Source organism: Sinocyclocheilus grahami, unplaced genomic scaffold (genome assembly GCF_001515645.1).
Source record: "Sinocyclocheilus grahami isolate Dianchi unplaced genomic scaffold, SAMN03320097.WGS_v1.1 scaffold244.1, whole genome shotgun sequence".
NCBI lineage: Eukaryota > Metazoa > Chordata > Actinopteri > Cypriniformes > Cyprinidae > Sinocyclocheilus > Sinocyclocheilus grahami.
Window position 1 is genome coordinate 199,727 of NW_015505423.1, and position 26,486 is coordinate 226,212.

General features: G+C 35.2%; 2 protein-coding genes across 2 annotated transcripts in view; one reads left to right on the forward strand and one right to left on the reverse strand.

Moving 5' to 3' along the window:
- LOC107598058 (general transcription factor 3C polypeptide 2-like) overlaps window positions 1-5,242 on the forward strand; it is a 20,540-nt gene extending 15,298 nt beyond the window's left edge. The window contains exons 17-18 of the mRNA XM_016289303.1: window positions 1,989-2,096; window positions 4,444-5,242. Of these exons, the coding sequence (XP_016144789.1) occupies window positions 1,989-2,096; window positions 4,444-4,665 (330 nt within the window). The 3' untranslated portion in view covers window positions 4,666-5,242. The remainder of the gene's footprint in view (window positions 1-1,988; window positions 2,097-4,443) is intronic.
- Window positions 5,243-9,611: 4,369 nt separating this feature from the next.
- Window positions 9,612-18,082, reverse strand: LOC107598103 (zinc transporter 2-like). Its single transcript, XM_016289369.1, has 7 exons — window positions 17,929-18,082; window positions 16,532-16,678; window positions 14,284-14,437; window positions 12,672-12,891; window positions 11,560-11,665; window positions 11,144-11,278; window positions 9,612-9,757 (listed from the first exon to the last, which is right to left on the reverse strand). The coding sequence occupies exons 1-7, from the start codon at window positions 18,080-18,082 to the stop codon at window positions 9,612-9,614; spliced, it is 1,062 nt and encodes a 353-aa protein (XP_016144855.1).
- Window positions 18,083-26,486: the final 8,404 nt, after the last annotated feature.

Here is a 26,486-nt window from a genome sequence, read left to right on the forward strand (position 1 = left end):
TATATATATATATATATATATATATATAGTTCATCTCATATGGGAGACAGAAGATGTAAAACAAGAATCCGTTCACCATATAAAGTGATTGTATCTCTTCACAAGACTTGGATTAAACCATCTGATTCATATAGATTAGTTTTATGATGCCTTTATGGATCTTTTTGGGGTATTTTAGTTTTATTTACTTAGACTTTCAATGGAAGGACAGAAACTTCTCAAGTTTCATTAAAAATTTGTGTTTGGAAGATTAACCAAAGTCTTGTGGGTTTGGAATGACATGAGGGTGAGTAATGACAGAATTTAAATTTTTGGGTGGACCATACCTTTAAAATTCGATAAAGTGCTGGAAGTTGGAAGGACGTGTCCACCCCAGTTATAATGGTTTATACGCTCCTGATTTTCTGTATGTTTTTCATGTGTAAAACGTTGACTTAGTATGTATGTGTTTGCAAGACCATGTAAAAATCCATTAGTGGCCTCTTTAATGTATGAATATGATAGCAGCTGTTTATGTATGAGCTGTGTGTGATAGCGACTGTGTACTGCAGCCTATTCCACAGATCATTACACACAGACTGTGCAGGTGCCATGGTCGGATTGGATTTATTGGCTTAGTTATTTTCCCAGCACACCTGAGTGAGTGCAGGAGAGCCCAGGAGTGCTGTCTGCATGTTATCATAGTGGCACCCCTCTCTCTCCTATCCCTATGAGACTCATCATGCATCATATGTTTTATATGTTGATTAAGTTCTGCACCCTTCATTAATTTAAAGTCATGCCTGCCTGGAGGCCCCCCCCCCCGTCCATCCATGGCGCACTGCACATGTCCACTTTAAGGGCACGGTCTGGAACAGGCCAGGGCTGCATTTCTGAAAAGCATTGTTGATTGTAGAAAACCATTGGTCCCAATGGTTCTATGATCTACTTAAGCTTACCATGCTTTTGGAATTTGGAGATTATGGTAAATTGTACTTATTTTGTCTTCTGGGAAACATGTAAGGATCTTCTGTAGCTCCTGAAGGGCAGTACTAAATGGAAAAAAAATTTAAATAAGAAAAATGTACACATGCTCATCTTGTTTAAAAGTGTTATCTAGCAAAACCATCGGTCATTTTATAAAAAAAATAAAAATTTATATTCTTTGTAAACTCAAATGCTAGTCGTGCACTAGCTCGACTTCACGCATTACGTAATCACGTTGGAAAGGTCACGCGTGACGTAGGCGAAAGTACCGACCCAGCATTTACAAAGCGAACGTGCAAAGAAAGTCAAACGCCCTTTACAAAAAAAGGTAAAAGAACGATATTGGTCGATTTTGAAGTTGGAGGAGAAAATGAGATAGAGTTTTTCGGCCTACCCTACCTTTCTGAACCCGGAGTACACAGACGAAGAGCTAACCGCGCGTGACCTTTCCAACGGGATTACGTAATACGTGAAGACGCGCATGCGCAAGCAGAGCTAGAGCAAGACGAACATTTGTGGTTAAAAAGTATATAAATGTTATGGTTTTAAGAAAATGACCGATGGTTTGGCTAGATAAGACCCTTATTCCTCGGCTGGGATCAAGTAGAGCCCTTTGAATCTGCACTGAAACAGCAATTTGGACCAACCGTTGTATATATATATAATTATATACTGTATTTAATATTGCACAAATGTTTCATTTTACGTTTACATTGACATTTACATTGCCGCAAATCTTAAAATTTTCCATACTATAATTGTTAAAAATTGGGATTTTAGTATAGTTTTTATTTATTTTTTTATCTACACAGAATATTAACATTCTAGAATTAACATATCTAGAATTTTAATGTTGGTGCATTAATTTATCATCTTGCTCTAGCTTTGTGTGAAGAAAACACTGAATATTAAGTCATTATCTTTAAGTCATATACTGTTGTAGTAACTCTCTTTCATAAAAAGAAGTTTTCAAAGATTCCTTGGGGTTTTTTTTTGTTTGTTTGTTTTTTTCTCTCTCTCAGGGGTCCTATGCTAAGAGTGAAAATCGGCCCATGATGAAGCACCTGCACCAGCATGAGGTCAAAGGTGTTGCTAAAGTGGACCAGATGCCACTGAGCGCGCTCTACAAGGTGAGATTGCATTTATCTATACAGCAGCACACAAGCCCAGCTGAGGCCCTCACTGACACCTGCAGCACCCTATCAGTGCAGAGCTGTGAAATAAACCTGAAAATCCGCATGCCATCTGCATCTGATCATGCTTGTTTTATGTCAGGATAATGTCTGAAACCCAAGGAGAATTTTTAGTAGTAGTTGATCGTCTACGGGTCTGCCGTAGACCAATCAAAATCAAGTATTCAAGAGAGCTGTGTAAAAAAAAATATGTATACTTTCACCATGTAATATAAGATTTTGGTTCTAAATATGTTCCCCATAAAGTGATCCATCAACAATCACCCTGTGTAGACCGAACCTGTATTTATATCCATTGAGCTGTATTATTACTGGTTTTAGATAAGCTATAGTTGTGTGTAGCAGTGTCAGTGCACTGCTGTATTTGCACAGGCCAGTAAAAGAGAGAGAAAGAGCGTGTGGTTTGCTGGCAGTTAAGCAAGAAGATGGACGGAAGCTAATGGCCTGTAAAATTAGGAAAATGTCACTCTGGATCTAGAGTGGATGATGGGAGGAGAGCAGGAAAGCAGACTGTGTAGATTGCGAAGGTGAGTTTTTCTGAATAAGACTGCACGGTAAGGAATAGTTAGAAGGATTGTAACAAATGCCCAGTTGCATTTTATTGATGTAATGATCACTCATAATGTTATGCAGGTATTATAATTTGTAAAATATGAAAAATAAAATGAAAAATGTTAATATAAAATTTAAAAATGTTTATACTGCATATAATAAACTTTTTATAATTTAATTTGGATATACACGCATATACATATACATGTGTGTGTGTATATATATATATATATATATATATATACTAGTGCTGTCAAATCGATTAATCGCATCCAAAATAAAGGTTTGTTTACATAAAGTGTGTGTGTGTACCATGTATATTTATATATAAATACACACACATGTATGTATTTAAGAAATATTTATATGTGTATATACAGTATATATTCAATGACTTTTTTATACTGTATATATATATATATATATATATATATATACAGCATATATACATAAATTTTCATTATAATAATTATATAGATATTTTAATTATTAAAATTGTTGAGCAGAGCCACATGCACAGAGTGATTAGAGCTGTGCTGAAATGCTTTATTGCTAGCAGTATAGTCCAGTGACCCACAGAGGACATGCAGGACCAGAAGGTTAAACAGACCTTTGTAATTACTAATTAATCTGAGTAGAGGTTCAGACCTATATACAGTGGGTACGGAAAGTATTCAGACCCCCTTAAATTTTTCACTCTTTGTTATATTGCAGGCATTTGCTCAAATCATTTAAGTTAATTTTTTTTCCTCATTAATGTACACACAGCACCCCATATTGACAGAAAAACACAGAATTTTTTTACATTTTTGCAGATTTATTAAAAAAGAAAAACTGAAATATCACATGGTCCTAAGTATTCAGACCCTTTGCTCAGTATTTAGTAGAAGCACCCTTTTGATCTAATACAGCCATGAGTCTTTTTGGGAAAGATGCAACAAGTTTTTCACACCTGGAGGCCAAAATTAACATTAATCAAGTGCCAAATGTAAGCTGCCCACCACTTAAGTGATGTGAATGATTCAAATCAACGACATGCAAACTATCTACTTAAAGGGGGGGGGTCTAATGCTTTTTCATGCATTCTGAGTTATTTACACAGTTAAAGAGTTGGATTCTTATGCTAAATCATGCAAAAAATGATTTGGATGTTTGACAGAGTATTTCTGTGCCAAATACACTCCTTCAGGGTTTGTAAAAAAAAAATTTCGAGTATGGCATTCGAATATGGAATTCCTTGTATGGGCTCTTCTCCTGGAAGGGCGCGCGCACACATCAACCAGAGCGAGAGCAAAAGCACTCCCATTAACATTCTTCATTCCTGTTATGGAAGTCGTCGGCAGCGCTGCACAGGAAACTATTTGTCATTTTGTTTTTAGACCACAAATTCAGCAATGTCACCACAGAAGTGTGTTTTTGGTTGTGAAGGAAAGATAACCTTGTTCAGCTTCCCAAAGAACCCAGCATTATGGGAACAGTAGACACAGTTCCCATAATGCTTTGCATGCTCATGACTCTTTAGCTCCACCCACGGCATGCCTCCAGGTGCTCGGCTGTTTTCGGAGAGAATCATAAAGCTGTATCTGTCTTTTATAAATCTGATCATAAAACTAAAGACTCTTTGGAGATATGAGGGATGCAATACTATTCTATAGATACTCAAGATTAACATGAGATTGGCAGAAACTGTGTTATGTCCCCTTTAAGAAAACTTGTGTTTTTATTCTCTCAGGTCCGTTTTAACCCAAACATGGATGCATACAACTGGATCCTGTCAGGCGGGCAGTCGGGTTTGGTGCGTGTGAATTGTGCACGTGGACTGAGCTGCTCCGTGATGCTCAAGCAGTTGCATGAAGCTCAAGCCCAGTTTAGCGCCATGTTCCAGTCTCAGGAGCCCGATGACTCTGCAACAGCTGTCCGTTACAGCACAGCGGATACAGTACAAGTGCACTAGTCTCCATCCCCACACCCTCTCAGCTCTATCCTGAAATTGTCTGTGCCGTCATAATAGGCTAGGAGACTTTTATGTTTAGAAGACTGATGACACACTTTTTATACTTATATTGAAAGAAGGAAAACTATTTTGATAAGCCTCTGCATATTCCTGTTTTTATATTTTTGTGCATTTTGTTTTTAGTACTGTACAGAGAGGAAAACCTTTAGAACTTCTTTTCACCATTGTGAAACTCAAGACAGAAAGTCTGTTTGTGTTGTTTTTAGTTTAGTATCTCGACACATTGTTCTTGGAGAATGAAATCCTCAGCACTTATATACCCGTGCCATTTACAGGGAGCATTATTCTGTTTCCTCCTGTTCCAGTTCAGTGCTATATTATGATCAAACATATCCATCTTGACATTAGAAAACATTGGATTGAATCTTTGATATTTACTAGCCTGCTCTCTTAGCTATCATATCAAGATGTGATTTTTTCCCATTTAGCTCTAGCTTTCTTACCCTGAATCTTAATTTTAAAGGAATAGTAACACAAAAATTAAACGTCGTCATGATGTCGTTCCAAACCTTTATGACTTTATATCTTTATATATACGGACTACTTTGTCGATCATCTTGGTACTTTTCTGGACCTTGAACGTGGTAGTTACCTTGCTGTCTATGGGAGGGTCAGAGAGCCCTCAGATTTCATCAAAAATATCTTAAATTGTGTTCCGAAGATGAACGAAGGTCTTATGGGTTTCGAACAACACGAGGGTGAATTTTCATTTTTGGGTGAACTAACCCTTTAAGATCAGAAGCACCTTGATACCCGCCTCATAATTTATCACCTCAATTTTGTCTGAGTGAATGTAATTGACTCCAGTGATGAGAATCTGGAGAGGTGCCAGTCAGATTAATGCTGCTTTGGTCTGTCAGATAAGATTAAATAAGGAAGCTTATTATAATGGATTTCAATTTAGAGTGTTAATTTAAATATCTCAATCTCACTGCGAGGCTCAGGATATAGTTAGTAGTTTTGGGCTGTTTTATCAGTAAATATTCTTACTTTGTAAATTATATTTCTTTTGTACTGTTTACTGAATTGTTTACAGCTACAGAAAAGTTTAATTTTATTGTTTCATCGTCATTTTAGATAAAATTGCTTTGCATATTTACCACTAATTAATAGAACATGGTGTAATTATTCTTGTGAAAGTCACTGCAAACGTTTAATTTGCATGATTTTATTACAGATATGAAATTAAAAGCATGTAAAAATTAAATATCCATCATAGTTTCTGGTTATATAGTGGCTTTATGTGGTCACAAAACATTTACACACAGGACTTTTCTAGACAGATAAGTTTATACAATCAGCAAATTTATATACTGTTACTGTACACATACACAAATCTGAGGCACGACAAAAATAATCATGTAGATTATTTACAGTTTCCACAGAACAACATTAATGTATTTCAGTTCATGACACAAAATGCAGAACGTGTCAAAAACATGATCAATGATGTACCATCTCACACTCTGCTATCAGTTTTGAAGCTTTCATTAGGTTGAGTGCACCTGCATCTGAAATTGATTTTCGATTTGTCATAGTCATCTTACCTTCAGTTGTGACGCTGTGTGTGCAATGTCCAAAGTAAGCCTCTGACTTATTCTAGCAAATAATACTAGGAGAGTTTTCCACTCTCTTGTTGTGTGACTATGAATCCTGTGTATTTTACTTTAATTTAAGAATATCTGATTATTGATTGTTTCCCATAGATGTAAGGTTAGATAAGCTATACAAACTTAGATGTTTAAAAATGCAAGTAGGAAGACATGTTCCTGGATCAAAATCTTTTGTTGGTCCTGTAACAACATTCAGATTAAAAATCTTTAAAATCAGAAGCATATGATCACACGCCGGTTATTCTTGTTATGCAGTACATTTTCAGTACATGTGTTTTATATTTATATATATAAATAAAATATGAAAGGCTGCTAATCACTTTAATAGAAATTGTTAAATGTCCAGCATAACAGGAATGACTCTCCTAATCACAGTAAATTGTCAATGTGGTCCTTCTAAAAGTTAAATTTTTAATAGAGTTTTGGCACATCAACCCCAACATTATCAAAAATATACTGCTTATGTATTGGTCCTTTCATATTATCATTTAGTTTACTCTCTCTGTTTTATAAATGACTGTGATATTCACATTTAAAATATATATTCATTTTATCAAAACAAATAGACAAAATATAGAATTGAATGAAATCTCAGTGAGATTGCGAGGTCCTTGGGTTGATCATTTATGATGACTGACCTTCACTTTAAAAAAACAAAGCAATCATGCAAGCAAACCCTTAAAACTCTTTCACAACGCCACAACAGATCACAATGGCTACATTTGATCAGTACACGCAAGCTTTAAAACACAAAAAATATCTGTCAATTGTGTCTTTTATTGGTCTTAAATCATATTCAGTGTTTTATTTATATAAAATCTTCACATATAATGTAAATGAACATTAGTGCACATTTAGGGGCTCTGAAAGTTGTACCAAAATAAGAATGGAAAGAAAACAGTGTTGTAAATAGAAAATGTTTTTTAAAAGACATTCAGAAGCCATGTGCTTCGTATATTGTATGTTACTGCCATGACCTCAGTTTTGAACTGCAGAGATATGAGAAATGTGTTGCACCACTTGCTGGAATGTCATTGAGTCATTGCGGCAGTGTGGCAGCACTGAGATCAGAGATGGAAATTCTGTGCAAAACGTGTGTGTGTGTGTCTAGAGGCTAATCTATTTTCCTATACCTCATCGCAGACCACAGTTGAACAGATCCTGAAGACATGAGTGTATGGAGGGTGCGTTGTCTGTAGACTGTAGACTTCGACAAACAAGAGTGACCCACAACAGCATCCTAGCAAGGTGAAGTGTGTAATTTCTGTGCCACTACTAGCACCATCTAATGTGATTGCAAAATTAATGATTGATTCCAAACAGGTTTTTTTCTTCCACTCCTTTTCTGTTGTTGTTCAAACTTGGCTATATGTTTAGAATGGAATATTTAAGACTACTATTGCAGTATGCACTGTACATTCTACGGTTTTAATCAATTGATGTGTAAAAATGTCTTCCCTTTTGCCTCATTATTTGAACAAACTGCTGAAAGTGAATTATAAAAATGATAGTTTATATTGCTACCAGTTTGTTCATCACATTGGATGGAAGGTCAATTTAATTGAATTAATGCTGGGAAACTACAGTGCTCTGTTGTATACCGCACATTTTGCAAATGTAGTGCATGAAGATATTCTATACATACAGAAATTTGTTCATTAGTATGTTAGTACTACATTGTATGTATAAATCAGCAAGTGGCGTCCACTTATCTAAATATGGTATAACATTGCATTTTATATCACTTTTGACAGTCTGATCAAATAATGAGTCTGGGAAATGTTAAAAATGATATAAAGTACCCAACAAAATTTCTGCTGTGGTATAATCCACATATTGTCAGCTATACTGTAAACAGATATTTGCATACAGTGTATAGCAAGTTTGGGGTTGGTAGGATTTTGTAATGTTTTTGAAAGAAGTGTCTGATGTTCACCGAAGCTGCATTTACAGTAAAATACAGTTAAAAAAAATATATCATATTTTAAAATGTAGTTTATTCCTTTGATGGTAAGGCTGAATTTTCAACAGTCATTACTCCAGTGTTCAGTGTCACATGATCCTTCAGAAATCATTCTAATATGCTGATTTGGTGCTCAAGATGCATTTCTTCTTATTAACATGGTTGAAAACAGTTGTGTCACTTACTATTTTTGTGGCAATTGTGATATTTTTTCAAGAATGAAAAAAAATTGTAAGAATGTGAAAGTCTTTAATGTCACTTTTGATCAATTTGATGCATTCTTGCTGATCAAAAGTAGATTTAAAAAATCTAAAACTTTTGAATGGTAGTGTAGTAATAGTAAGAGTAGCATAGTAGTATGTTATTTTGAACATAACCAAATCCCTGCTAAACAGCTTATCACAGATAGTCCTGACCCAGTCACATCATTCAAAAGACCACTCCTACAATATTTTACTTATACTAATTTCTGCTCATGAAACCGGGATAGTTAAAGTATTTCAAATTACACACTTCACCTTTTATCACTCTTAGTTGTTTCATTCATCAACCGTTTTATCTCCACTGTTCTTTAAAAGCCACATGAAAACCACAACAGCACCTTCACTATCACAGCCATTGAGGAAGAACAGAGTTAATCTCTCGCTTGCTTTTGCAAATAGTATTGTACCGTGAGACAAGTCATTAGTGAGAGCCAACAAAATCCATAATTACACTTGAGCACAATCTTTTTTTTTTAAGCCCTACAACATCATGCCGCAGTTTGGTGGACATTTACATTGATTAGAGAACCATGCTGACAGCAGACGCAAGGCTGGCTGGGGCATAATAAACCCCATTCTAATTGTTTTTAAGGAAGTCACGTCAATACCCATCTTTTACCCTCCCAAGACCACGGACAGGCAATTACAGTACACTTCTGCTGTAATGTACGATGCCAACCAGCCAAGCAAAACCTTGCTAAGTCACAATAAAAAGGCTCACAGTGATGCCTCCATGCCTCATATTTATGTGCTGCCGCTCATACAGTATTTTAAGTTAAACATCACCACTTCATTTTAAAGCTATTACTCCCATAAACCGATGCATTTTTGATGCTGAAGATGCACTTTTAAGATGTTACAGACACAGTGTGAAATCTCTTTTTTCTTTCCTTGATAATCGATAGAAATGCATTTTGCATGTACATATTCGTAATGCTATGTAGATGATACATTTGCACAGTTTTTCCATTTCTGGCTTGGACCCTCAATGAATCTTAATATGTGTGCATACATTTTATACAGGCATCCTCCTCTCACCGGTTCAGCTCAGTCCATAGGGTCCTGGCATTGGGCGCAGTGGATCATGTCCTCACAATAAGGTTCCACTTGAATGGTTGTGCTGTAAAAGCCAAATTTGGTCTGAAGGAGTTCAGTGGCTTCTTTTAAGACACTATGAGGGTCAGCGTTCTCCTCTTGGGAGAAAAAAAATGGTTAAGTTAGTCTAAATAGATGATGCTGTGCTTCAATGTTCATATATTTCTGTCATATTAGTATGCAAATATTAGTATTAGTATAATATGACACTAGTTATATTCGTATTAATACCATATTAGTATTCAAATGAATTAAAACTTGAAATGCAAAAGGATTTAGGGTCATTCCCAGGTGCCATTTGTGTCTAGATATTATAAGAAAATTTTAAGTACCTAGAAAGTAGCGAATTTATATATATTCAGATATATACAGTGCTGCTTGAAAGTTTGTTGAACCCTTCAGAATTTTCTATATTTCTGCATAAACATGACCCGAAAGATCATCAGATTTTTACACGAGTCCTGAAAGTTGACAAAGAGAATCTAATCAAACAAATGTTTTGGAATGGCCAAGTCAAAGTCCGGACTTAAATCCAATTGAAATGGTGTGGAAGGACCTGAAGCAAGTTCATAGGAGGAAACCCACCAACAGAGTTGAAGCGGTGCTGTACTGAGGAATGTGCTAAAATTCCTACAAGCAGTTGTGCAGGACTGATCAGCAGTTACAAGAAACGTTTAGCTGCCATTATTTTACTCAATAAATAAATGGCAAAGTGTATATTTTTGTCTCATTTGTTTGATTGGATTCTCTTTGTCAACTTTCAGGACTTGTGTGAAAATCTGATGATCTTTTGGTCATATTTATGAAGAAATATGGAAAATTCTGAAGGGTTCACAAACTTTCAAGCAGCACTGTATAATTCGTATATATTGAGATATATAAAATACACAATTTTGTAATCTGTGTAAACTCATTTTTGTATTTTGAAATACAGACCTTGAGGCAAATATAACTAACCACAAATAATAATCATAATAAAACCGATAAATATTAAATTCCATTTGAACCACAGGGTCAAAGTGACCTCATAATTTAAATTCGACATAAATATGACAGTAAACGTAAAACAAAATTTAGGTCAAATAAAATTGTTTAACCCGTTAAAATGTAATGGTGATATATGGGGGCTATGCAAATTTATATTTGACTAATATTCACAGAAAAACAAACAAAATATTTAAATAATAATAATTGTAAAAAATATTTTTTTTTTTAATATTTCGTTTAAAAATTGTTTTATTTCACACTGAAATAAAATAATGTACCAAATAAAATGTCCAGTTAGTAATTCAGTAAGTGTTGGGGACACGAGGCACAAAACGGACACCTTTAACATAGCATTTAATATCCTTATAAATAAAATAATAATAATAAATTTAGATAAACTATATGAATAATTTGCATGAAGAAGAATACCAATGAACAGTAAAAGAACTGTAACAGTATAATTGTACTTTGAAACAAGTGTTATTTAATGAACTTACCAATAGCTATGTGAACAGACAGCAAACTCTGGCCAATGGTGAGAGCCCATAGATGTAGGCTATGCATGGCCTTCACTGCTTTCAGAGACAGCAGCACCTCCTTCACTGAATTAAACTCTATTCCTTTGGGAGCCCCTGAACACAGACACATGACACTGAATTTACAAGGATAGAGGCAAACCTGTCTGAGAAATCCATAGTTTGCATCTAAAGGTGATGAGTATCATTTTATTTAAACTTTTTTGGGACAGGGTTGTGTTTGGGAAATTGGTTTGAAACGTTACACACATCACCTTTAAATCAAGAATATTAAACCACATGTATTACGCGACAGAAATTATACTGACATTGCATGCATATTTTATGTGATTGAGAAGAAGGCAACTGTAATTTAATTATTAAATGTGCAAATTTACCCTCCATGAGAATGCGGAAGACATCTCTCAGGATGGTAATGGTGGTGCCCAGGACGAACACAGAGAAGAGGAAAGTGCAAATGGGATCGGCTACTTTATATTCTGGCTGCGTGAGAGAGAATAGGAGTTACTGATGCATTAAAGAACAAAATCAGATGGTTCTTTGCAAAGTGTCAAATTGAATTAGACTACAGATGTCAGAAGAAACATGCTCCACTCAGGTATTTTAGACTCATGGAAGAATTCAGTGTCCTCTTCCTTTTTAAGATAATTTCATTTGATTTCAAATAAATAAATAATCTAAAAGAAAAGGTATATATATATATATATATACACTGCTGTTCAAAAGTTGGGGATCAGTAAGATTTTTTTAAAGGCTCTTATGTTCAATAAGGCTGCATTTATTTGATCAAAAATACAGTAAAAGAGCAATATCGTGAAATATTATTACAATTTAAAATTCGATTTTAATATATTTTAAAATGGAATTTATTCCTGTGATGCTAAAGCTGAATATTCAGTGTCACGTGATTCTTCAGAAATCAGTCAGAAATGTTGTGCTTAATTTCTTATCAATGTTGAAAACAGTTGTGCTGCTAAATAATGTTGTATAGACTGTTATACCTTCTTTATCAGACTATAGTTCAAAAGAACAGCATTTAAATATTTGAAATATAATTTTTTTTATTAAATGTCTATGTTTTTACTCTAATGTCTTTAATGCATTCTGCTGAATAAAAGTAATGTCTTTCAATAGGTCTTACTGCCCTTTGAACAGAAGTGTAAATAATTAGTTTAGAATTTTTCTTTCTCAAAATAATGAATAAATATACAGTAAACATCCATATCTTTCATTAAACTATTCTCATACCATTAAATGTAATTTACCTTATTTGACTTTATAAATGACTCTTACTGTGCATGATTCGTCAGTGAACACTATTCTAAAAGAAGCAACTTTCACATCCATTATTTACACAAATTATTCTGATTCCTTGGCAAATGGAAGTTAATTGGACTGAACTCCATTTTATATTGAGCTTTAAGGGCTTGAAAGAAGTAAGGTAAGAGGTAATTTTTTTGGATGATTCTTTATGTTAGTGTTCATTTACCCTGAAGTAGATTGTGATGGCGGCCACCATCACTCCAAAGCTCTGCAAGAGATCCCCTAAAACATGAATAAATGCTGCTCTGACACTGGTGTTCCCATGATTACCCAGGAGGCTGTGGGAGTGGCCATGGCCCACAGGGCTCATCCCATTCTCATCAATCTTGTGGTAGCCTGAACCATGACTGTGGAAGGTCGTGGAATGGTGTAGAATATAGGCCATTCTGGAATAGAAACAATAATGCACACAAAAGCATATCAATTCATCAAAATTCTAGTTTTTATTGTTTCATTTTTTTATTGTACAAGTATCTGTACCTTCCACAATTGGTAATTAAATCTCTGAATCTTTACTTTATTTCGAATAACTGAGATTTTATATAAAAACTACATAAAGTCTGATGACATATTTTGTTGCTGGATTGACAAAGCCTTGAAATTTTGAAATAAACTTTGAATAGCTTGAGGTTTTTCTCAGAGAAAGTCTGTATAATGTTGCAAAGTTTTAGGTTTTAGCATGATTTAGCATATTGCTAGCATGTTTTAGTGTGTTGCTAACATTAGTCTCAAAGGAAGCAGCAGCAGCAACTTAAAGGGGTCATATGATGCGATTTCAAGTTTTCCTTTCTCTTTGGAGTGTTACAAGCTCTTGGTGCATAAAGAAGATCTGTAAAGTTGCAAAGACTAAAGTCTCAAATCCAAAGAGATATTCTTTATAAAAGTCAACCACACCTACCTAAAATGGCTCGTTCTAACACTCCCCCACATATCTACATCACTATGTGGAAATATTAGCATAATGCCGCCCAAATGTACACGCAAAGAAAGAAGGCGTGGTTTCGGGAACAGCAGTCGTGTTGATGCAGCCATATTATGGAGACGCTGTGTGTTTCAGTGCGAAAGCAAAAGCACTTTTAATTTTACCTTCCGGAAGTAGATTTGCTATTGACTGTTCAAATGCTGAGTTTTGCGCAGCGCAGAATAACGCGTCGTGTGTGTGAGGGGAACAAGGGTCACATCACAGGAGAGTGAACTGCCTGTCAGAAATCATAGCACGTCAGCTGTCTTAACCGCGACTTGTGGACCGCATCATCACTGTGTCTGTCACGCGACTCTGTTGCCCTTTCGGGCTTGAACTGATGGTAAAACTAACAACATTATTAACTGTCTTGATATTTACTTTGAAAGCTGACACTCGCGATTATGGTAAGGGTCGTTACATTTCCGACGCGTGCTTGTGGTGTTCGGCCAATCACAATGCACTGGGTCAGCTGGCCAATCAGAGCAGACTGCGTTTGTCAAAGGAGGGGGCTTTGTTGAAAACTACGTGTTTGAGAGAGTAGTTTTCACTCTCTCAAAGAGTGAAAGCATAATGCCACGCTCTTTCACTCTCTCAAAGAGCGGGGCATAAAGGACCTACAATAATTGAAAAAGAATGTGTTTTTTGAACATTAAAGCATGTCAACATATTCTGTTACACTAAATACACAAAATAATGATCTTTAAAATAGCATCATATGACCCCTTTAAATTGTAGACTTGTCAAGCCAACAAAATTATACCTAAATTATTACAAATTTAGCTTCTTATATTTATTTCAGCGTTCGTCTACTCACATGATGTTGACTACGACTGCACAACCTGAGGTGATGAGCATCACATGGCCTTCAATTTCATAATCATTTTTTACTACCCTCTCAATGGCAAGGTACACCAACACCCCAGTCACGATCCAGATAGACATCACCGATGTCAGGGCTCCCAGAATCTCTGTGAGATGTTCATTTGAGACAAATATGGTTTGGCATCACAGCTGGATGTAGCAAAATCTTAAAATCTGCTTTACATAAAAATAATGATTTAAATTTCAGTCCGCTTCTTATCAAAAGCTATCCTATAACTTCAGAGGATGTAGAATATAGCACAGCAGTAATGTATTGATTACTTTTGGGATATTTTTATGTTGATTTTGGGGCTTGACAAACAAATGTGTTCACTACAGGTGCATCTCAATAAATTAGAATGTCGTGGAAAAGTTCATTTATTTCAGTAATTCAACTCAAATTGTGAAACTCATGTATTAAATAAATTCAATGCACACAGACTGAAGTAGTTTAAGTCTTTGGTTCTTTTAATTGTGATGATTTTGGCTCACATTTAACAAAAACCTACCAATTCACTATCTCAACAAATTAGAATATGGTGACATGCCTATCAGCTAATCAACTCAAAACACCTGCAAAGGTTTCCTGAGCCTTCAAAATGGTCTCTCCGTTTGGTTCACTAGGCTACACAATCATGGGGAAGACTGCTGATCTGACAGTTGTCCAGAAGACAATCATTGACACCCTTCACAAGGAGGGTAATCCACAAACATTCATTGCCAGAGAAGCTGGCTGTATCCAAGCATGTACAGAGTGCTGTATCCAAGCATGTTAACAGAAAGTTGAGTGGAAGGAAAAAGTGTGGAAGAAAAAGATGCACAACCAACCGAGAGAACCGCAGCCTTATGAGGATTGTCAAGCAAAATCGATTCAAGAATTTGAGTGAACTTCACGAGGAATGGACTGAGGCTGGGGTCAAGGCATCAAGAGCCACCACTCACAGACGTGTCAAGGAATTTGGCTTCAGTTGTCGTATTCCTCTTGTTAAGCCACTTCTGAACCACAGACAACGTCAGAGGTGTCTTACCTGGGCTAAGGAGAAGAAGAACTGGACTGTTGCCCAGTGGTCCAAAGTCCTCTTTTCAGATGAGAGCCAGTTTTGTATTTCATTTGGAAACCATGGTCCTAGAGTCTGGAGGAAGGGTGGATAAGCTCATAGCCCAAGTTGCTTGAAGTCCAGTGTTAAGTTTCCACAGTCTGTGATGATTTGGGGTGCAATGTCATCTGCTCCATTGTGTTTCATTGTGTGACATTGTGCGTCACTGCACCCGTTTACCAATAAATTTTGGAGCACTTCATGCTTCCTTCTGCTGACCAGCTTTTTGAAGATGCTGATTTCATTTTCCAGCAGGATTTGGCACCTGCCCACACTGCCAAAAGCACCAAAAGTTGGTTAAATGACCATGGTGTTGGTGTGCTTGACTGACCAGCAAACTCACCAGACCTGAACCCCATAGAGAATCTATGGGGTATTGTCAAGAGGAAAATGAGAAACAAGAGACCAAAAAATGCAGATGAGCTGAAGGCCACTGTCAAAGATACCTGGGCTTCCATACCACCTCAGCAGTGCCACAAACTGATCGCCTCCATGCCACGCTGAACTGAGGCAGTAATTAAAGCAAAAGGAGCCCCTACCAAGTATTGAGTACATGTACAGTAAATGAACATACTTTCCAGAAGGCCAACAATTCACTAAAAATGTTTTTTTTTATTGGTCTTATGAAGTATTCTAATTTGTTGAAATAGTGAATTGGTGGGTTTTTGTTAAATGTGAGCCAAAATCATCACAATTAAAATAACCAAAGACTTAAACTACTTCAGTCTGTGTGCAGTTTATTTAATACACAAGTTTCACAATTTGAGTTGAATTGCTGAAATAAATGAACTTTTCCACGACATTCTAATTTATTGAGATGCACCTGTATATAAACTACTGTTGTATGGAAAAAAGTTATGTAATTAAATGTATCCTTAGTTACATGCATGGAAAACAACAGCATATGGGTATGGAACAACATGAAGGTGAGCAAAAATTGACTTTTTATTTTGTAAAAATTTTTATTAAAAATTGAGTTTTTATTTTTGGCCGAAATATTTCTTTAATTGATATGTATGATTTAGAAGTAACATTTTCAACATCAACAATGTATGCCATATTTTATTTGATAGGACTGAGATGGGAACTCTGGGATGGACTTACCTGATCTGTGCCAGCCAAAGTTCATTATCTTGGTTGGTGGTCTTGAGGAGATCCACAAGGAAAAAAGACTGACCATCATACTGCTAAAATCAGTCAGAAGGTGGGCTGCATCAGTCATAATGGCCAGGCTGTGTGCTAGATAACCCCCTGCATCACAAGAACAGCAGAGAATAAGAAATAAGTAACTATCAGAGAGGTACACTCTTAAAAACAAAGGTCTCATATGGGAATTTTCACAATGATGCCATAGAAGAACCATTTTTGGTTCCCCAAAGAAGCTTTCAGTGAACAGCTCTTAAAAGAACCATTCTTAGTGTGGAGAACATTTTTAAAAAATGTAACCTTTTTCCACTATAAAGAGCCATTTGTGCAATGGGAGCATCCATGGATGTTAAAGGTTCTTCATGGAACCACCAATGGCAATAATCGTTATTTTTAAGAGTGTAGATGGAGATCATTTGCTTTTATAATCCACCATAGAGCATTCACTGTAAATGTCATTCATTCTGAAATGTCTATATTTTATTATACTCTGAAAGCATTACAGAAAACTTTAGGAAGTGAGGCACAAATGGCTTTGAAGAAAGCTTACACAGCATAAATCATTTGTAGTTTAAAAGAAAGAATGACTTATTATTTTAAAGTGTACTTAGATTGTGAATGCTGACTTGGAACAAAAAGTGCTGTACAGGCTGAACAAAACACAGAAAAGCCTGCTTATCACATTTAATAGGTGAGTCAAAGACAAGTAATTTTGTGCTACCATGACAAATTGCTTAATCCATCATCATTTACTTGATTGTGAAATGCAATCAGAGCATTTATTGTGAAGAGAACAACTTTGGCATTTAAGGACAAAGCCAAATAAATGCTTTGCACTGACATTTTAATATACAGTTTTGTACTGTTTTCGTTTGTAAAAGGTGCTTGATCTGTGCATATTTCCTGATTCAGCTGAGATGACTTTTTCACTGGAGAAGGCAATACTATGGATAGAGGATCTTAATGATGGATTTGTTTATTACTGGAGTTGTGTGGATCACTTGTGGATTATTGTGATGTTTTTATCAGCTGTTTGAACTCATTCTGATGGCACCAATTCACTGCAGGGGATTAATAGAGCAAGTAATGTAATGCTAAATTTCTCCAAATCTGTTCCGAGGAAGAAACAATGTCATCTACATTTGGATGGCCTGAGGGTATGTACATTTTCAGCAGATTTTCATTTTTGGGTGAACTACTCAGTGGTAAAACATTGCCTTAACTTTGATGTGCTTTTAATGTAGTCTTTTATATTTATGAGAAGTAATGTTACATTTATGCTAATTCTTCAAAAATTCTGGCTTCATCATATTAGTAAACCCAATACTTTTTCCAAAAAGGCACAGTGTTCTTACCTATAACTTCTCCAATCATGAAAACCAGACAGACTATGGAGGCGATGAACAGTTTCTTCTTTGCTATGTGTTTCTCATGGCTCTCAATGAATGCTGCTTTTTTTCCATGGCAATGAGTTCCAACGGGCCTCTTCAGCTCGATAGCACCAGCCATGTCGCCATTTCCCAAAGGCAAGTTTGGACAGCTTTCTTTGGAACCTGAGAATTCACTGTAAGAACAACGCATGATGTGTAGTGGCACCATTTTAATGACTTAAAATTCTTAATCGGCCATCAAAAAGATACTATAATAACCGTTCTAGTTGCTAGCCTATCAGGGAGTTCTGCGAGGAATAAAAGATGCAAATTTTACAACATCATATCATGTAAATCGCCTGTGGCCTGGAAAGCTGGGATAGGCTCCTATAATTAAATGCATGAACTACCAGTCAAAACCCACCAACTCAGCCTATATATATATATATATATATATATATATATCATATGCAGGGGAAAATACTGTGTGTAAATACACATGCCATGAGGACCTAGAGGACCCCTGAGTTTAAATCTGCTGACATGGTCGCTTTTGGCCCTTCTGTCTTGTGTAATGATGAGAGAGACGCTATGATGGGGCTAATGGGGCGGAAAGCGCAATATCGGTGCGCATGAGATAACCAGAGTACTGCATCAGGCGCGCTGCAGCTGAAAGGAGGCAGTCGACTGGAACACGGCGTCTGTTTAATCACCCCACCGGGGCACAGACATGATACACTGAATGAGTTGTTTATTTTATTTGTATTTTTTTAGCAGACATAGACCAGTAAGCATATACATACAACGAACACATATTCTTTTCTGATCTCCTGACACTTTGACATTTTATGAATTTGCAGCTTTTATTATTTTAAAAATATAATAGTAGGCCTAATATAATTGTGCTTAAGTTAGGAAGTGTGCCTCACTGCGTGCAGTTTAAATTGCATGAGAAATTTGAATGGAAACAATTCTTTCTGTTCCCAATTTAGAAAAGGATATATATTAAAAAAAACAGTTAACCTGACTGTATCTTAACAGTTTCAAAATAGCGTACTCTACAAATGTGGGTTTTGTAAATGAAAATAATAATACAACTGTAAAATGTTGTCAAAATCGGGTTTTTGCAAGTAAAAACACAAGCCACCTCATATTTTACGGTTCCTAGACTAATCACATTGATTAGCATAGGCTATATAGGCTACATTAAGTTACGTTTCTTCTTATTTTGTAATCTTATATACAATAGTTTACGTTTATTTATTTTTGTAAAATTGTATGTGTATGCCTATATTTAGTTTTACCAACGTGATGCTTTGGGTTTACTTTGTCAATATACATTAATTCCTGGATGAATCGGTTATTACAAATTGTAAGTTTGTGGTTTTCTATTTTATTATTATAATGTTGGTTGACAACCAAAATCTACTATTTCTGAAGTAGATTAGTAACATTTACATTTTATCGGTACAACATACAGCTGGCACAAATTGCTCCTATGCTTGAAACGTCACCGTATTTTTTTTATTATTTTTTTTTATATATACAATGAATGTCTGGCAACCACACCTGGCAGGGTTAACAGCATTTGACATTTTATGAATTTGCAGCTTTTATTATTTTAAAAATATAATAGTAGGCCTAATATAATTGTGCTTAAGTTAGGAAGTGTGCCTCACTGCGTGCAGTTTAAATTGCATGAGAAATTTGAATGGAAACAATTCTTTCTGTTCCCAATTTAGAAAAGGATATATATTAAAAAAAACAGTTAACCTGACTGTATCTTAACAGTTTCAAAATAGCGTACTCTACAAATGTGGGGTTTGTAAATGAAAATAATAATACAACTGTAAAATGTTGTCAAAATCGGGTTTTTGCAAGTAAAAACACAAGCCACCTCATATTTTACGGTTCCTAGACTAATCACATTGATTAGCATATATAGGCTACATTAAGTTACGTTTCTTCTTATTTTGTAATCTTATATACAATAGTTTACGTTTATTTATTTTTGTAAAATTGTATGTGTATGCCTATATTTAGTTTTACCAACGTGATGCTTTGGGTTTACTTTGTCAATATACATTAATTCCTGGATGAATCGGTTATTACAAATTGTAAGTTTGTGGTTTTCTATTTTATTATTATAATGTTGGTTGACAACCAAAATCTACTATTTCTGAAGTAGATTAGTAACATTTACATTTTATCGGTACAACATACAGCTGGCACAAATTGCTCCTATGCTTGAAACGTCACCGTATTTTTTTTATTATTTTTTTTTATATATACAATGAATGTCTGGCAACCACACCTGGCAGGGTTAACAGCATTTATAGTATTTTTTAATAAGACAAAGTATATCTCCTCTCCTCTAATCGAACACTATTTTCTCTATTTATTAAATGCAAGTATCTTTTGTATGGTAAGGTGCATATGGAGATGTTTACAGTTTGGCAGAAGGTTTTAGGCTGAAACATGCTGTCGATCCTGTGGCAATGCAGTAGAGCATGACATCAGGGCCCTGAGCACTTTATCTTTATACACGTCACTGGATCAAGACTGTGCAAAGTGTTGTGCTATGATTTCCTGTAATTGATATAATAGTATTTTAGGACTGAAAATAAAGCATTTTTTCCCCCTTTAAAATAACGTTCAAAATCTTTATTTAAATAAATGTTTTTAACATTGTACTTGTAGGATTGATTGATATAGTTAAAAAATAGCGAACATTTATCACATATAGCATGTGCATTTCCTCATTTTTCTCTTCAAGACTCTTGTCTCTTGAAGACAAAAAATTTCGAGAAAACATTGCATAAATCAGAATACCTACTTCCTGGGTAGAGTAACAGCATCTACTTCTCAGGTGCACTTGTTCCATGTCCTTCGATATTTGTTCAGATGACCTGTTGATGTACCATCACCAGTGTAGGCTACTATGTTTTGAAATGACCTTTTTGTTAATGTAATATGTCTCCAAGCTAACTAGGTGATCCTTTATTTGTTTCAGCAGCTTTAGAAATCGCCTGTCACATCCATCTAAATTCATACTGAATTTTCTTGAGCTCTCGCCTTTTCTCACTCAAGCCCACAATCCAACTAATGCAAACAGCAGGCTGTTCATTGCAATTCACTGCACACTTGAAAATGACTTCTAAGGCAATATAACATTTGCACAATCGGCTGTGGTAACTATCGTCTGACTTTTACTCATTTTTATCGCACAGTTTTAAACATATGTTCAATTTAAGCATTTGAAATAGAATATAGCTAATCGTACTGATCCTCGACATAATCAAAAAATTAAAAATGTAAAAGCTACTTTATACAGCTTTGGGTTTAAAAAAAAATGAATTTTGTGTATAATCACACTTTTAACAACAGTGTTTCCACCCATGTGCCTATGCATTTAAATATTTAAAACATATTTTCACCTTAAACACATAATTGTTTTGTGTCATATTTTCGTATTATTCATGATAAATGCTGACGAGTTTTTACCAGTAGCTCTAATTTATGTTAATTAGGCCTATGCCTAATAATGGTCCAAAATTCCGAGTAAAATATTTCTCCCCCTGACGAAAGAAATAAAAAAAATGTATTTCCTCCAGGAAGCTGCTTATAATTAGGAGAAGGAATAATATTGAAATAACACAATGTTTATATATTTTTTAATATGCATGGGTTATCATTTCTGAGTACGCGTTTGATTGAACTGTTGCTCTTTTTACCAACTCTTGTGAATCTGTCCATGGTGCTGAAACTGTTCTATCACCTGCTTGCATTAGGATCATTTTAGTACGGCGTGCTAAAGGAAGAAAAAGAGGCTGTGAAGATTTTGATAACAATTATGTTTCTTCATCTGATTTTTATTACTTCAAAGAAACACAATGAAAAGCTTAGCCCATATGGAAGCCATGCCATGCAGACTACGCTCATTCTTCTGCTCACTAAACTCCCCTGAGGCCATTGCTCAAAAAGGCTACTGTCCAAAATGAACTCAAGCACTGAAATGATTCATTTTTTAATTAAAACTATAAGCATCTCGTGCACTGCATGCTTAACAAATACACATTTCAATTACGTGCAGTTCTCAGAATAAACATGGATGGCTTTCGTGAAGTAGGCTCACTAAGATTGGCGCATATGGCTTTTGAATTACAGTGTCACAATGTGGAAATATCAGACTCCATCTGTTCGCTGTGACAGGTCTGTAACCTTAAGAGGATTTTGAGAGTTATTATGTATGAAAACCAAACGATTTCGAAAATCCTCAATTAGACCTAACTATTTTGAAATGCCATTTTATTATTATTATTGTTATATGTTGTATTCTCCATAAAATGCTACACAAGATACAGGCCCATTTTAATAATTCAGATCATTAGTTGCGCACAGATTTCCAGACCAAGCATTTTCGAATCACACATTTCTCCTAAAATTATTATTATTAATAAAAAATAATAACAGATAAATAAATGAAATAGATTAGTGTACTTTTACCTGTTAAGTTTTAAAGAGTATACTTTGGCGTTTCTTTCGTTAATAAGATGCGATTTCTCTGAAGTCGGTGGAGGATCCATGGTCCTGTGCAGCTTCAGTTACCAGAGAAGAATCGAGATAATAAAAAGATATTCAAACATGCGTTTTTAATTAGACGGCAAAATAATAATTCTTCCAAGCCATCTTCGAAGGATTCAAGAAATGAGTGAAAGCACTCATTGCATCAGATCCACAGAAAAGAGAAAACAAGCTGGCAGTCAATAATTCCGATGCTGTGCGCGGAGTCTGCAAACTTGGCTGTGTGTGAGATCGGATGGATCTGGTGCAGAAGAAGATTCAGCGGTCCAGTCTTACCATGGTGAAGGCATGGCTATTAATGTTTATGAGCTAAAGGCAGGACAATAAAAGCAACTTCATCATTACAGATGTAATATTTAAGCCCCAGTCGAGCGCCATTGGAAAGCTACCAAGCAACGTCAGCAGGACATAATTAATAATTACGAGCTGAGCCTGAGCTGTAGTAGGATTCGTAAGAGGCGACAGCGCATGTTTTACGTGAATGAAGTCTTCGTCTGTTGGGAATGAATGCGTGTGTCTGGTGTTTGGAACAAATCGTGTGCTGCGCAATTTTGGCTGCAGTGCAAAGGGGTGCACATGTTTGTATAACAGAAATGGACAAGTTCTTATCAGTTCGAGCCTGCAGAAATGTAGAAAGGACGTCATGACGCAACCAGCACACAAACCGTCTCACACAAGGCATGTTTTTTCTTCATCTTCGTCTTCTCCTTTCTTCTCGAATTTAATTTATTTTAAATTATATATTACCCCTGGCTTAATGTTTTTTTGTTCTTGGTTATTTTCCTGATTCTTTGTATATTGTTTATATTATATCTCTTATTGCTGTTGTAATCTGTTTTGAGCTGTAAATGTGTGTATTTACCTCTATAGGCTATGTGTTCAATAAAAAAAGGCATGTTGTTTTTTAAGCGGTATTTGGTAATAAAATAAAATGCAAATTAATTAAGAAAATGTATCTGTTAACTGTGAATTAAAATAATAAACTGATTATATATATATATATATATACAGTGTTGGGGTAACGCATTAAAAGTAACGGGAGTTACGTAATCAGATTACTTTTTTCAAGAAACTAGTAAAGTAACGCCTTACTTTTTAATTTACAAGAGAATATCTGAGTTACTTTTTCAAATAAGTAACGCAAGTTACTCCCCCCCCCCCCCCAATGTATTGATTGACAGCTCTCCTGTCCCCGTGTTGAGAAAAATCAGATGTTACTGTAGTCCTAAAATAAATATGAATATGCATTAATTCATCTCACTCACAAAAAAAAACACAGATTCAGTATTACTCGAAATGAATAAAAATAATGCAACTCAGAATATGACGCAAACCTGCAATAAATAAATGTTAAACAACACAAATATGCTTTATGTAATCCCATTCTATTAACCAATGTCTTTGTTTCTGACCTTCGATGATCCAGTTCAACCGTACTAATAAGCAAAAATGACTCTAGACAAATATTTGTGTGTCTTTTTTTATTGCTGAAGTGTGTTGAAATGAGTTCTTCTGCATTCTACTGTACAGACGCAAATTTACTTTCCCTTCAGCCTGAGGCTTTCACTTTTGGTGTGAAAAGGCTTTTATATTTGCAAAAATTTGAACTTTTTTATTTTAAAAACAAACAAGCAAGCAAAAAGTACAAACAAAAAGTAACGCAAAAGTAACGCAACGCATTACTTTCCATAAAAAGTAACTAAGTAACGTAATTAGTTACTTTTTTTATTTGTGTGTCTTTTTTTATTGCTGAAGTGTGTTGAAATGAGTTCTTCTGCATTCTACTGTACAGACGTAAATTTACTTTCCCTTCAGCCTGAGGCTTTCACTTTTGGTGTGAAAAGGCTTTTATATTTGCAAAAATTTGAACTTTTTTATTTTAAAAACAAACAAGCAAGCAAAAAGTACAAACAAAAAGTAACGCAAAAGTAACGCAACGCATTACTTTCCATAAAAAGTAACTAAGTAACGTAATTAGTTACTTTTTTGCTTGTGTTTCTGGAGCTGCTGTCGTGGCACATCTGCAGCTCACGTCAATGGAAAAGGAAACACATGAAGAGGCACTGAATGAATTAGTTACATTTGAAGGCTACTAGTTGATATTGTCCACTTTCCGTATCAAAAAGCAAAACTAACATTGCTGAGCTCTATTTGTTGTGTTTACATTAAGAGTAATTGAGCATAAGGTTTAAGTGTGTGTGTGTGTGTGTGTGTGTTGTGTGTGCTCGAGCGAGAGAGAGCGCGAGCAAGCAAGAGAGAGCGAGAGAGAGAGGGTCACATCACAGTGGAGTCAGCTGTGTCAACATATTCTGTTACACCAAATACACAAAATAATGATCTTTAAAAAAGCATCATATGACCCCTTTAAAATATAATTTATTCCTGTAATGAAAAAGCTGAATTTTCAGCAGCCATTACTCCAGTCTTCAGTGTCACATGATCCTTCAGAAATGATTATATTATGGTGATATGCTGGTTTGATGCTCAGTAATTATCAATAATTATAGGTGCACTGCTATTAATAATTTTTCTTAATAATTTTTTCTTGCAGTGGATACATTTTTAAAGATTTTTTATCAAGTGTTCCTTGAGTAGTATTTATTTAAACTCGTAATCTTTAGTATTACTGTCATTTTTATCAGTGTCCTTGCTGATTAAAGGTATTCATTCTTTTTATAAATCTTAAAAAAACATACATAGTGTATTGAGGTTTTCCACAAAAACATTAGGTTGCAGAAGCTCTTTTTAGTATTGATTAATAAATATAAGATATTAGAATGATTTCTGAAGGATCATGTGACACTGAAAACTGGAGTAATATTTGCTGAAAATTCAGCTTTGTCATCACAAGAAAAAAATATTTTAAAATATATTAAAATAGAAAATTTATATTTTAATTAGTAATAATATTTCAGAATATTACTGTTTTTACTGGATTTTTTATCAAATAAATGCAGCCTTGATGAGCATAAGATACGTCTTTGAAAAACATTTTAAAATCATAATTATTCCAAACTTGATAAGTAGTGTATATGAGGAAAAATGCATATTTCCATTACAGTTTCACAAAAATGTATCTTATTCCTTGTATTACTTAAAAAAAATCCAAAGGATCAGCAAAATGCGTACAACACGTCACACCACAGACAATAGAATTTCATGTGAACTATGCTTAATCTAGTATTTGTACAAGCCTAGTCTGTGAGTCAAAGCAAACATCCTGACCTTTTCAGCACTGCCATTGTGTAATGGACTGTACTTCATGTTGATGATTCATTAGCGTCAGTGAGTGTCCTGTGTCTGTCCATGTGATGAGAGCCTTACTCAAATGAGGCTCCAGGTTTGCCTGAGCAGATGTGTGGTTTCCTGGGCAGGATAAGAAGAAAGGTCTTAGTTCCTCTACCACACTAACAGAACCATCATGTGAGCAGCTCTTTCTGAGGACATCCCGAAGTTATGCAGAGGCCAGTCAGATTCGACCGCAATACCAAAAAAGATATTATGTCTGCTTTTGAAGAAATTGATAGCAACATTTTGGAAGAAATAGTACAGAACCTTAAATCGTCAACCTGCTATCTTGACACACTTCCCACATATTTTTTTCAAAAGGGTGCTTAATTGTTTAGAAGCAGATCTCTTAGAAGTGGTGAATGCCTCACTTCTTTCTGGGACTTTTCCAAACTCCCTGAAAACTGCAGTTGTTTAACCCCTTCTGAAAAAGAGCAATCTTGATAACACCATATTGAGCAACTATAGACCAATATCAAATCTTCCTTTTATAGGCAAGATTATTGAAAAGGTCGTTTTTAATAAGTCTAAGTGGACGTCCATGACATGTGTAGTCCCACAAGGCTCAATTCTTGCACCGCTCTTGTTTAGCCTGTATATGCTCCCACTAAGTCAAATAATGAGAAAGAACCAAATTGCCTATCACAGCTATGCTGATGATACCCAGATTT

Excerpts from the sequence above, each read along its gene's own strand:
- LOC107598103 (XM_016289369.1), bottom strand. The coding sequence starts at position 18,082 with ATGGCTGGTGCTATCGAGCTGAAGAGGCCCGTTGGAACTCATTGCCAT. Across the intron at positions 16,679-17,928 it reads CATGATTGGAGAAGTTATAG|GGGGTTATCTAGCACACAGC; the intron begins GTAAGAACACTG and ends CTTGTGATGCAG. Across the intron at positions 14,438-16,531 it reads CTTTGGCTGGCACAGATCAG|AGATTCTGGGAGCCCTGACA; the intron begins GTAAGTCCATCC and ends AACATCTCACAG.